At 39.2% G+C, this 14,335-nt stretch overlaps 1 protein-coding gene across 4 annotated transcripts in view; it reads left to right on the top strand.

The window, feature by feature from the left end:
• The window catches only part of mark4b (MAP/microtubule affinity-regulating kinase 4b), a 55,920-nt gene that overhangs the window by 11,056 nt on the left and 30,529 nt on the right, over positions 1-14,335 (top strand). For all 4 annotated transcript variants that reach the window (XM_079246443.1, XM_079246442.1, XM_079246444.1 and 1 more), the window contains exons 2-3: positions 12,021-12,218; positions 13,058-13,111. In XM_079246443.1, the coding sequence (XP_079102569.1) occupies positions 12,021-12,218; positions 13,058-13,111 (252 nt within the window). The remainder of the gene's footprint in view (positions 1-12,020; positions 12,219-13,057; positions 13,112-14,335) is intronic.

Here is a 14,335-nt window from a genome sequence, read left to right as displayed (position 1 = left end):
AGTCCGTCAGAGGCTGAAGAGGGAAGGCCATCGCCGTATCCCCCTTCCCACCGTCATGCTGTCCAATATCCAGTCATTGCGAGGAAAAATCGACGAGCTCAGAGCTAATGTCCAGTTCCTCGAGGAATACAAAAGCTCTTGCCTTATTGCCCTTACGGAAACGTGGCTTAAGGCTCACGATGCCGACGATGAGTTGGAGCTTGCTGGGTTTGGAGCGCCGCTTAGATTAGACCGAGACCCCGGGGTGACCGGTAAGTCACTCGGAGGGGGCGTCTGTCTGTACGTCAATAAAAGTTGGTGCAAGACTATAGTGGTGCGGGAGTCGTTGTGCACTCCAGATGTTGAACTTTTATCCATCTCTTTGCGCCCATATTACCTGCCACGTGAGTTTCCCCAGCTGTTTGTGACTCTTGTTTACATCCACCCGAGGGCCGACGCTGACGTAGCCACTCGGACGATTTCAAACATTGTGCGGAGGTTCCAGAGGATCTCCCCTGAAGCGCCCAATCTTGTAATGGGTGATTTTAATCATTGTAACCCAGCAAAATCACTTTGTGGCTTTGAGCAATATGTAACTTGCCCTACACGACGCATGAAATGTCTTGACCTATGTTTCGGCTCGATTAAAGGGGCATATAGATCCCTCCGCCGAGCGCCACTTGGTACGTCCGATCATAACGTCATCTACTTGATGCCTTACTATAGGCCAATTCTTAAAAGGAGCAAACCTGAGTGCCGCCTTGTTCCTATATGGTCTGATGACTCCACCCAGTGTCTCCAGGAGTGCCTCAGCTGTACCGACTGGGACATTTTCAAAGATGCTTGTGAAGATTTAGATGAATTAACTGAAACTGTGTCTGACTACATAAGGTTTTGTGAGGATTTGACCATTCCCCACAAATATTGTTTCAATTTCCCAATAATAAGCAGTGGTTCTCTAAAGAAGTCAGAGATTCAATAATAGAGAGGAATAGGAGTTTTGATGCTGGGAACCTGATTTTGTACAATGAACTTAAGAAGCAGGTGAAAAGGAATATAAAGATTGCCAAAATTAATTATAAAAATAAAGTGCAAAGCCTGTTTACTTCAGGACATTCTCGCTCTGCTTGGGACGGTGTGAAAACCATGATGGGGAGGGGTTCTAATAAGAATCCTATCAGCACTGGAGTAAATAATGGATCTGACTTTAGCTTTGCTAACAAACTTAATTCATTTTACAATTGGTTTGATATTCATGATTTCAGTGATGAATTGACAGTTTTGAAGAACAGTGTAACTGAGCCAAAAAGCACTGTCCATGTCGATCGAGTTATGGTTGTAAAACTCTTTAAAGGAGTAAAGGAGAGGAAGAGCCCTGGCCCTGACGGTATTGGGGGACGGGTCCTAAAAAACTGTGCGGAGCAAGTGGCAGACATCTTTTGTTATATCTTTTCAAAATCTCTTGAGCTCTGTCAGATACCTGCCCTGTGGAAAAAATCCGTCATCGTTCCTGTTTCAAAAGTCAAGTCACCTAAAGAACTTAATGATTTCAGGCCCATCGCGCTTACATCTCTGGTCATGAAAGCCCTTGAAAAAGTAGTTCAGTCTGAATTGCTGAGTTGTGTCAATCCAATCCTTGACCCATTCCAATTTGCTTATCGGTCAGGTAGAGGAGTAGATGATGCAATCGCTACCCTCCTAAATTTGACACTCAGTCATCTCGAAGGTGCAAGGACGTTAGTGCGGCTGCTCTTCATTGACTTTTCCTCAGCCTTCAACTCAATTCAGCCACATCTACTGGCAGAGAGACTTAAATATATGAATGTGGATGGAACTTTGATTCTATGGCTAATTGACTTTCTAACATGCAGGACTCAGCAAGTTAGAGTCAACAGCATTCTGTCTGACTCTCTGGTTTCCTCCACTGGTGCACCCCAGGGTTGCATTTTGTATCCCTTGTTGTTTGTATTGTACACAAATATGTGCCAAAGCCTCCATGAGAACCGCCATGTCATTAAGTTTGCTGATGATTCTGTCATAGTTTCTCTGGTCTCTGGTGATGTTCTTGATCATGGCCCTGTCTTGACTGACTTTCTTGAGTGGTGTCAGTCTTCTTTCCTGCACATAAATGTGTCAAAGACAAAAGAATTGTTGATAGATTTTAGGAAATCCACTCCTGCCCTCCCTCCTGCCCTGATAAATGGACAGGTAGTTGAGGTGGTGCATCAGTACAAGTACTTGGGAACAGTACTGGACAGTAAATTAACATTCGACACCCAGGTTGATGCTGTCTGTAGTAAAGCTCACCAGAAAATGCACTTCCTTCGTAAATTGAGATTTTTTAACGTCGACAATGTTTTTATGAAAATGTTTTATTCCTGTTTTGTGGAGTCAACTCTTACCTTTGCTTTTCTTTGCTGGTTTGGCATGTTAAATCTTAAAAATCGAAACTGCTTACAAAGCATAGTTAAAGAGTGCAGTAAAATTACTGGCTGTCATTTAAGTGATTTGTGGGATCTTTACAAATGCAGGGCTGTATGCAAGGCAAAGAAAATCCTTGCAGATCCTGCCCATCCTCTGCACAGGCAGTTTCAGCCATTGCGCTCAGGCAGGAGATATTGCGTGCCTAAGTTTAAAACCAATAGAGTCAGAAACTCCTTCATCCCAAGAGCCATTGGATTTTTAAATGAATCATAGTTGTTAATTTGCTACTTTTGGCGTCGCTTCATGTGCTGTGATGTTCTCATCTTACCGTGTTTCCACTGTTATTTAACTTGCCTTTTACTATTTTATTATTTTTATTGTTTGTTGTTGTTGACTGATTGCACTTTTATGCTACTGGCTGCACACAAATTGCCCTACGGGGACCTAATAAAGTATTGAATTGAATCACTTACCCAGTTTACAGAAAGTAAGAAATGGCTCCCATAAGAACTCAGTTTAAGGTTTAAAGATTGTCATGTTCATGTGTAATTTACATGATTTCAAAATCCTTTATGATAGTACTTATCTTTAAAGTGGAACTATTATGTGCATTTCAGGCTAATTTATTTTTATTTCTGAGACCAGAAGGGCTGGGATTGATCGAGTTATTGTCACAAATGGCTTTATTTACTTCAGACCGACCCTCTCCGTAGGCTGTCAGATCAGCCTGTGGGCAAAACAAGTGGATTGAGACTCTTCCGCATTAAGCCCCGCCTCCCGCCACTGCACTACATCGGGAGCGCGCACTGCAACTGTTTTTGCCGTCATTGTAACATCTCATAAACAGAAGGATTAGGCTGATATGAACTCAATAAAAAAACAAAATACAATGTCAACACAGCATACAGCCCTACATGTTGGAACCTGAATCAGAGCCTGAAAACGAAGTGGAAAACAGCAACCCACAGCAACGAATGCAGCAGGATGTCTCTCTTTGGTAAACTCACCAGCCATCGTTGGAAATAACTTTATCCCACGTTTTCCACCCGCCTGATGTATTTGTACATGCCCTTGTTAACCAGTAGAAGGTAACCAATCACCGAACCTTATCCCCCGGGACGTCACAAGGATTTCCAAGTAGAAAAAACTCTCTAAAACGACGCGTTTTTCGTTGCCATAGAAACCGAACGGAGAGCGTGCTGGAACTCAAACTCAAACATGCGTTTAGGTGATAAAAAAACGGTGCCGTTCACATGTCTGATGAGGATTCAACACTAACACTGTAGAAAGCTCAGAAAACTCCAAATACCATAATAGCACCCCTTTAAACTATTTATCATCCAATTCCAGCTGTGTTCTAATATCCATAGTGGTCTAAACGGGACATCATCGAGATGATAAACTAAGTTCTGCAGTGAGCAGATCTTTTTTTTTTTCCATTTCATGAATGATGAAATATAAGGGACTTTTCATGTTAAGGATACTCATTGTCTATGTAGTTTCCTGAAAGTTTACTCAAGAATTGGACCCTTTTAAAAGAACAAATCAGTCACTTTAACAGCATGCAAACTGATATAACAACTACCATCTAATTGGCAGTTCTTTTCCCAAAGCATTTGTGCTTTGTGGCATAAATGTTAAGAACAAGTGGTGTTTCATCTGATCGAGCCACACCTCCGCAGTATCAGACACCTCGTCTGTCAGCTGCTGACAGGTTTTTCTGCCAACTCTCTCTTCCTCGTGGGGCCTGCCCGGAAATGCCCGCTGTGTTTCAGCACAACGTGTGACACATGGCGGTGACATCTTTCTTTCTTTTCAGCACAGGAAGTGACGCAAGTCAAGATCATGTGTCTTCCTTTTGCTCTTGTCACACACTGCTGATATGTTGTTGAGATTGAGAAGTTTACACAGTGTTCCTGAGCTTTATGAACATGTAGAGATTATGCCTGTCCCAATAAGTCAATTAATACAATAACAAAAAATGCTCGCAATAAGTTTGCTGGACGCAATAATTTTCATTTCATTTGTCTTTCTCGCTTATCTCGAGTGCTGCATTTATTTTAAGACATTAGCTAAACACGGCAATACAACAAGCTTCCATCTGCACTTAAAACACAACCATCAACTGCAGTTTTCCCAGCTGGGAAACAAAAGACCTTAACAAACAGGCCAGCTCCATCTTCCCAACAGTCCACGATCACTGCGGTGTTTCACTGACAGATTAAATACAAACAGGACAATGCAACATGTCATGCACTCAGACAGCGTAGTTGATAAAGCGATGCCGCCCTTTAATATTATTATAAAGGCGTCATTTCAAAATGTTGCAAACATTTCACAGCCAGTATGAATTGTCTGGATGAACATACGCGTTACAAATAGCAATTCCACAACTTTACAATGACATGAAAAACTAAATAATGAAGGCGATCAAAGACATTCAATTTCACCGTTCCACCTCTGGTCAAGTCCAAACATGTCCCCTTATATGAGCTCATCATACTTTATGTAACTGTTTTACATGGTGTTTAGAGACCATATATTCCAGATAACAACGTTGCCAAAACCCTAGAAAAAATCCTGATCTGTTTCAGCAGACTGGGGACTTGGTTAGCATAAACTAGTCTGCACATTGAGGTAAATGTTCATTAGAAATTTACAGCATGTTGATCTGTGAAAGGGTGTACTTGCACTATTATGGCATTATTTTTATTTTAGTTGAAAATGGTCTCAAATTGACAACAATAATCGCTTAGCTCAATATGATAATCTGTTGCAATAATTTCTGAGACAATTAATCACATGGAGAAATGTGTTACCCTGACAGGCCTACTAGAGATGTGCATTGCACCAATACAGAAGACGTTTCTGTCCGAAATGGTCTGGCAAACATGATGTTTTTTGCAGTTTGTTCAGACTTGATTTAGACTCATAATTGGTCCATATAAAAAGTAAGTCTGGCTATCTTTCATTTACCAACATAACTCAAAAAGTTATGAATGGATTTTGATTGAATTGAATAAGGAACAAATAATTACATTTTGGGAGTGATCCTGCTCACTGTCTGGATCCAGCAATATTTTAAGGATCCTTGATTTAAGAAAGGGATAATTATTATGTCATTGTAGCTTTAAACTCGACAGATAATGCCCAAAATGGAAAAAACTATAAGATTACATGGATTTGACATACACTAACAGCTAATCCAGATTAACACCATCAGAAAAAATGCGAATTTCTTCAATAACTCAGACTTTTTTAGCCATTTACTCCATGTTGTGTGTTTCCAGGCTCAATGAATCCAAACATGATGTGGCATCTCATTGTGGAAACAGACATTGATATCAGCTTGCATAAGATACATAAGAGTGTTGGCATGAGGTTGGTAACTGAGTGGGCTGTTTTGGGTTTTTCTCAGGTGAGTGACCACATGGTTTGGAGGAGGTTTGGGCTCTCTGAGTGTTTATATTTTAAACTTTTTTTTTTTATTTTCAACCCTTTGCCTATTAAAATAATTTACACAACAGATTGACCTTTAATTTAGCTTTGACTTCTTTGTTGGCATGAGAAATCTTATCCGTGACCTTCGCAGTCTACGTAATTCATCACACTGACCAGTTGACGGTTGACAAGCTTTTCTTTAACTATTTTCTTTTCTTTTTCAGTCTGTTTGTAAGGACAATTCAGAAAGCGGTGTGTTATCATAGAGAAACTACATGCACGCGCTCACAGGTCAGATAAATGTTATTGTTCAGTCACATGTCTTTTTGAGTTATCTCTTTGTGATGTGTTATGTTGTGGAGACTTGGTGTCTGCTGCTGTGTATGATAGAGGTGCTTTGCGTGTGAGGGCCAGTGTTACAACACTAAAGCCACCATCCTCAGCAACAGCAGAGGAAGAGGAACTAGCGTTGTACTGTGGGTCAGCATATGTGTGAATATGTTAGCAAAGTTTGAAAATGGCTAAAGGTTACACCATTTCTCTTGACGGGGACCAGCGTCACTCATCCGGTCTTTACTCAGTTCCTTCACACCAACACACGCATGCAGGCCGAGGTCCAGGACACCTCCCTCAGGGTGTGGTTCATTGTTTGGAAACACGTTTGTGTTCGTCATGTTTTGTGTCTTTATATTGTATCATCTGCCTTTTGTCCAGGCTTCTTCAGATCAATTTAAAACCAAAAGCACAGAAAATTACATGCGTTTCACTTTGGCAGCAGTCATCCGTCGCTTGCAGAGACTCCAACATTAAAAACAGACAATATTTTTTAACATGCAAAAAAATCCTTCTTCAATAATTCAAGTGAAATAAAATGTTTAGATTTAGAAAGGTTAAAGAACAGGAGGGAAACTGCATTGTAAACCATACGATCCAAATAATGGGGGCATTTTTTCCATTTTCCTGAAATGGTTAAGTGAACATCACACTGTTTTTATGAAGTCATACATCTGAATTATAAAAGATTGTTTTCCTTGTATTCAGTGAAATTAAGCATGCGCACTTTCATGAGTTTCCATTCATATGCATTTTTATTCAGCTCTGCGCCCACACAGACGAGCACAGACTGAAGATAACTACTTTACTGTAGAAAAGCTATGGCAAACAGGCGCAGGCATCAGTCAGGCATGTCAGGCCAACAGCTGGATTGATTTTAAAGTTTAGAGAAACAGAACAAAGTCCGCCTGTCAGTTTTTAATGTTGTTAAAGACAAGTGGGAGATTCTTGCTTTGGATCTTCTATCAGACTCTTTAACAATAGCATGTTGTTTAGATGACGTCGTGCTGTACTTCCACAGCCACACAAGGATTTTTGGAAACAAATAGCAATACTGACTTTGTTAACTTAATGATAGGAACCTGCTTTTGCCTGGATAGTCCAGAGGACTCAGTTTGAATTCTGAACATTTTTGGACCTTTTGTTTGGTTTGCTTTTAAACTGAGTTTTACTGAAGCAGACCAAACAACCCTGATCATGGCACACAGTTGCAACAGTTGCTTGCTAAGAGGCGCTATTCCTCGAAAAGGCTACTGATGAAGAAGAAAGAAGAAGAAAACCAAGCTCATTTATTAACCAGGACAAAAAATAGCTTGTTCACTGCAAGTTTACAATGGAGCAAGATTAAAAAATGTTAAGTGTTGGGGTTTCTGTTTTTATTTTGGTGTTTAAACAATAATATGGTTTTCACCAGAATCTGTTCAGCATGAGCAGCAGGAGAGGCAGAAAGATATTATACACGTTAAACTAATGCTACGTCGCTTCCTGTCTTCAGTTCACTGTATGGTCCATTTGCTTTCACACTGCAAGCGAACTGCACCAGAGTTCCCTTACAGTGAACCAAAACCTCCAGTTTTCCAGCAGTTTGCTGCTATTGGTCTGCACCAGTCCGAACACGTCGCACTGCTTCCATGGAATCGGACCAGCATTTGCTGAAGAAGACCAAACGGTGCCCTCAGTTGTTTTTGTAAGGATTTACCCTGAATTTATTTGTACTTGATCTGTTTTATGATACAACCAACAACAAGAAATCGCTCTCCAAAACAAACTACTGAAATATAACACAATGTTGAGTAGGGCTGTGACGATATGCATTTGTCCAGATTCAGTTCCATTCTGATTTACTGGGTGCAGATTTGACTCAAATTGATATTCTCACGAATCTTCAATTATTGCTGGTTTTTGTAGACTAAATACAAAAAAAAAAATTTGCAAGTTGTTTTCTTAATTTCAATGAAGAAAAAAACAACACAGTAGCCAGATCATCATTCTGTTACTATAATGTCCAAAAAGACAAATAAAAAGATCAATCAAAACAATAAGAATTACAATGATTTTATAATGAATTATTTGCATTTATTTAAAAAAAAAATTTTAACAAAAAAATTTGATTTTAAAAAGTTGTGAATCAAAAAATCCAGATTTGCAATTTTGTTAAACATTTGATTTCCCACCCCTACAGTAGAGGCACATGCCTATTAGAGAGAAAGTTAAAATAGAAAGCTTTTAACACAAATTTGATTTCAGAATAATACTGTTAGGGTAACATATGGATTTAGCCAATCCTTCCAGTAGCTCTTTGGTTTCACCAGCAGCAGAAAGAGTGACGATGGAGAGAATCATCACATAACCTGGGTTTTCTGTTTGCAACGATGAGGCGTTAGTCATTGGCTGAATGTGCAAACCACATTGTAACAGCCACCCCCACATCACCCAAACACCTCACCATCCATCTTCTGCACCAAATGTGACATTACATCTATAATAATGGGAGGAGGGGCTTTCACCCCACAACTCCCTATCCAAATACCTCTGCTGCCTCAGTCTGCTAGCGTTAGTGAGCCCATCACATTTAGCTCAACCACACACACATGCACCTCATTTTTAATGAAACTGCATTGTAAATAGGAGGAACGGGTGGACTGAAACCCCTGAAAGGAGTATTGGTGGGGGAGTGATGCTGTTAGTGTGATGAAGGGAAAACTGGAACTCAAATTTATGAGTTTGCTGAAAATGAAGATACCACTGAGAGACAAAAGAGAGGGTGTGTCCAAGCACGATGAAGGAGAATAGAGGGGAGGAAGGAAAATTGATTTGTCTGGGGGATGGGATGAGGCAAGGGAGAGAGAAGGGGGTGAATAAATGGGGGAAGGGTGAGGAGGTGAAAATGAAGATGGTTGAATAATTTAGAAAAGGTTTACATATGCAAAGTGTCTTTAGTTCTAGTATTGTCTTATAGTAGTCTTTTAATAAATACCATATAGTTTCATTTTGGAAAAAAAATTAAAACCCACAGTTCTAATCTATTCTATTCTATTCTATTCTATTCTATTCTATTCTATTCTATTCTATTCTATTCTACAGTTATTTAGCAGACGCTTTTACTCAAAGCGACTTACATCTGAGAGTGAGAACAACACAAGTAAGAAGTTAAACAAAGGACATTGTAGATGAGCGCTAGTCAGACTGCGGCCAGTGCTGTACAATAAATGTAAAAGAGGAAAAAAATAACTGAATGAATTAACTAGAATTACAATGCAGATGGAGATTAAAACTATTGACTATTCAAAAAAAAAATTTTTTTATTTGTTTTTTAGATATTTTAAAATCTGCAGTTAGTAGCTTTATATTGTTTTGGTTCGACATATTTTTATTTCAGTTTGTTGTGCTTTGTTTTTATACCAAAGAACCTAAATTCATTGTAAGTCACCCTGTGTTATCTAATTAACTTACAGCAGTGAAAAATGAGCAAATTTTACACTGATTTTAGGCTGTTTACTGTCATAGTCTGTCATTTTGAACCAATAAAAGAAGTCATACGTCATGTAACACTGAAATGTGTGACATATACTTTAAAAAATGAACATGATGTCATGTAATTTGTATGGAAGTTATAAATATCTCCTCCAGTTTTACACAATGAAGATTCCGATTTCTCTACAACCTGCTGTCTCTGGCTCTCTGTCCTATTTTTCCCTATGCTCGTGTTTAGTATTAAGAAGGAGATGAGGAAATGTGAAAGGAAAAGTACAGGAAAGAAGGAATGATTCAGTTCTTCCGAGTCCCAGAGTTTACTGTGAAAATAGCCAAGGCTCACAAGGAGCTGACAGCTTATCAGACTTTGTCCTAGTCATTGCATTAAGGGATGGCAGGATGAGAAAACGCAGGAACAGGTGGATAAATGAGGATGAGGAAAGACTCTTATCTGATAGAACAGGGGTGTCAGAATCCAGTCCTGGAGGGCCGGAATCCGGCAGGTTTTTGTTGTTTCCCTCCACCAACACAGCTGATTCAAATCAATGGATCCAGCAGCTTCTTGTCAACCTGTTTGAATGTCGGTCAGGTGTCTGTTGGAGCACAGAGACAACAAAAACCTGCAGGATACCGGCCCTCCAGGACTGCAGTTTGACACCCCTGATAGAAGAAAGTTTCTCTCTCAGTGGGATGGTGCGATCATCATGATTTTGATCTTAATATTGTACATTTCTGGTCATTTGGATTATGAGTTTATTTTCTTTTCAGTTGAAGTGACTGGACAAACTTTATTGATTTCACTAATCTTTGTTTCTAGTTTATGGTGTTTCCACATGTCCTTTATATGTTTTAGAATTTGGTTCAATGCCTGCCCAGTTTTATTTATTCTTTACAGGTAGTTGGAGCACAAACAACTTAAATTAACAAAAGCTGTAGCAATGTGAATATTTTTTTTTACCAGATAAAACATCTACAGCTGTGAAGTTCTCAGATGCATCCCAAAGATAAAGTCCACCACTGGAAATAACTAAAATAGCAGCATTTGTTCTGAAGTCTGAATCTCTTTATGACAAATAATACCACTGTTTAATCAGTCAGGAACATCTTAAAAAACACAGAATGACACTAATGTGTAATTCCTCGTGGCTGAAAAAGTGAGTTATTGCTGTTGGTAAACAACTGCTAATAACAGAAGATGAACTGTTAACACTACTATGATGTATTTGTTTTCATGATTATCAGGCCTGAAGACAGGAACTGAACAATGTCTGCTAGGCACTGATGCTTCCTGTTCTCTTATTTCCTCATTTCATGTCATCCCCAGTATAGATGAACAGTTCAAGATGCTGCGTTTCTGTTGGACATTCCTGTTTTTCTGCTGAGAGAAAGCAGAAGGAGAGATCAGACTTTTGTATTTGTGCTGAAAAAAATCCAACTGTGTCTCTGTGTTTGTGTGTGTATGTATGTATGTATGTATGAGAGAGAGAGAGAGAGAGAGAGAGAGAAAGAGAAAGAGAAAGAGAGAAAATATATTGTATGATGTGCACGCAGTCCTAGGAACCACTAAGATGCTGCGTAGGACTCTCAAGCTCCCAGGACTCTGGTAGAGAACCTGAGCTTGGGAGATTAACAGCCAGCTGCCCTACCCTGGGGAGATGGGAGGGGTGGGTGAGGCAGGACTGTTTTTGTGCTTTTACATATATATAATGTAAAAATAAATTGTGTGTGTATATGTATGTCCTTTTGGTGTTTATGATTTCACAGATTTGTCACCATCATCTTGCTGTTTTGATCTCCTGATCTTACCACTGAGTTCAGAAAGAGCTTTGATTTGTTTGCTTTGAGAGTTCATGCTCGACTCCAGGTTGTGTTAGGTTGAAATCAAAGGTTTGTTGTGGGTATCGGCAGTTAAGGTCGACGTCATCTTGCCACATGTGGCTGAATGCTGGTGGCTTGTGAGGAATGCGAATCATGAGGTGTCAGCGTAGTTAGTTGCAGGCGGCCTGGTTACTCTTGCTTTTAGCTTTAGGTGTCTGGTACCAGGCTGCAAACACATGACCACAGAACCAGACTCATGATCACAAGGTCTTCATCAGTTGCTCTGTTAAGAAGTGGATATGTACCCCTCCATAAATCTTTCATCTTAATATTCAATCTATTATTATCTATCTTTTTTTTGCTTTACCAGGTGAAATGATCAATATCTAGAGAAACTTTCTTGTATATTTAGATGAAAATTTACATATTTTCACACAAATAAACAAAGGTATCCTACATTTGATGAGTTTTTAGTACATTTCCAATAAATCAGTTGAAGTTCAGTGTGGAAGAACAAGTTGTGTCTAAGTGGGTTATCTGTCTTTCCTCAGCATACCTCCCTGTCGGCCAGCCGCTCAGAGAAGGGTACAGGATGGTCCAGCCGGTCACTCGGTGCCCGATGTCGAAACTCCATCGCCTTGTGTTCTGATGAGCATCCACACATCGGCAACTACAGGCTGCTCAAAACCATCGGCAAAGGCAACTTTGCCAAAGTCAAACTGGCACGACACATTTTAACTGGCAGAGAGGTAAGCAAAAACAAAAGGGAAGGTGGGTGGGTGGGAGCCAAAAAAGCTGCCTTTTAAAGGTGTTGCAAGATACAGTGAAAGTTCTGATAAAAAATATGTTCACGAGTTGTATCACGCCATTGGTAAACGTTGAGGTTGAGAAGCCAAAACACAAAAGAACCCTGCAGCGGAGTCAAGGCCTTGAACCCTTTGAAGAGAGGCAGTCGTGTTTGTCCTTCTAGGGTGTTTATGTCTGTGTGTTTTAATACACTGCAGCCTTTCTTCTCATAAAACTCCTGACCTACATCAGAAGAGCTGATATCTCCAGGCTCAAGAAACTTTGTGCGGCCTGATCATGTGAAAGCTGCTGTGTTCAGCCCATATAAAGCAGAATACAGTCATATATCTGTGGTTTTACAGCAGTAGCTTGACACAGTTTTTGTCCGAGTTACCACGTTGTTGAGCCTCTTATGAAGCCTTCTTAGTTTTTTTAGTAGATAGCAGCTTATATGTCATACTGTAAAAACAGTGAGTCTTGAACTTTGTCCTCATTACAGTCTTTATTTTATTTATTTGTTTGTTTTTACACAAATAGTGTGTTTTTTATTCTTTCTGTTATTTTGATTGGTGGAAAACTTATTTGCCTTACAGTGTATGGATATAAATTTATTTGATAATGCAAATTTAGACTGTTCTTAAAACAAAAATGAATTGGCAACACTTTTGAGATATTTGTAATTTGATTTGTGCTTTAAAGTAGAAACAAAGTAAGAAAACATACTAGCTACGTTTTGTATTAGGAACTGAAATATTGACTTGTTGTTCTGACTTTTTGTCACTTTTCTGTCTTTTCTTCCCAGGTTGCAATAAAAATCATTGACAAAACACAACTTAACCCAACAAGCCTACAGAAGGTGAGTGATACTTTGTTACTGTGCATGAACACTCATCCTATATGCATTAAATTCATAGTGCATATACGTTATATGAGTTATACAAGATTTTCCTCTTGTCATCGAAGCATCATCAGAATTTAGCTTTTCTCTGTCATATTGTGGTTTTGTCTGCGTAATGTTTACAGCTTAATAATCTCACCTCAAATTCTTTATCCATGGCCCTTTGACTTTCCAAGTGGGTTCAATAGGATTTGTGTTGAACCAGGAGCAGTCAATGAACACAGCTGTGTGTTGTCATGTTGTTTTTCCTTAAGTCATGATTCTCAGCTGAACTTTGACCTTTTGGTTGCTCCATGGAGCCATCATTGGATAGGAACTGAAAAAAGGTTCTGCATGATTTCAGGGAGAATTTATTAAATTGTGAAGCAGCTGGGCAGTGAAAACACCTGTTTTCAGCTGCGGCGCTGTGATGAAAAGCTTGTTTTTCATGTTTCCTGGGTGATTTAACTCTTGCAAACTGTGTATAGAATGCGGTCTTACATCCAGTTCATGAAGCTGCTTTAGCAATGAGTTCTTCTTTTCGCCAGGATAATTTAGCCGTCATTTGTTCAGGCAGTCCGCTGGAACTAACTAGGTAAAAGCTCAGAGTAATCTGTCAGTGTATGCTTGTCTAGTGACATAAAGGGTCATGATTCAACTGCATGTGTTGCATTCATGGCTCTAAAAAGCATAAGCCCTTGCTTTTCTGACTTTAGCCTATGATTGTGTGTGTTTTTGTGTGATTGTTGTGTTTAATTTAGAGTAATTTCTGGCAGTTAAAATGGTTGCTTTTTTCCAACTTTGACCACAAATGTTCATCTCTGTAGATTATACAATCTTAAATGCTTAAGATGGATGACCCTGTGACTGTACATTTTTATGTTTTGGCTTAGCCTCTCTGATGACAGCAGTGCAGTATTTGTTGTCTAGTGTCTCACTCTCAATGTGAAACACTGAAGGTTGAACAAGTGATCCAGTGAAATCTTCAGAAGTAAACCTGGATGGAAACTGTCGGTCATATGGGTAGCACAATATCACCAGCTAAAGATCATATTTAGATTTAAAGTGATTTTTAGATTTATTATTAAATTATTATTATTATTATTATTAGATATTTTATTTATTTTTTTGTTCAGAAAATAAGCAGATCACATTTTCTTTTTAGGGTGATATCTACACTTTTGAGTGTGCTGCATGGTGTGT

Source organism: Telmatherina bonti (assembly GCF_933228915.1).
Source record: "Telmatherina bonti genome assembly, chromosome: 9".
NCBI classification, from domain to species: Eukaryota; Metazoa; Chordata; class Actinopteri; order Atheriniformes; family Telmatherinidae; genus Telmatherina; species Telmatherina bonti.
This window is presented reverse-complemented; position numbering and strand designations above follow the sequence as displayed.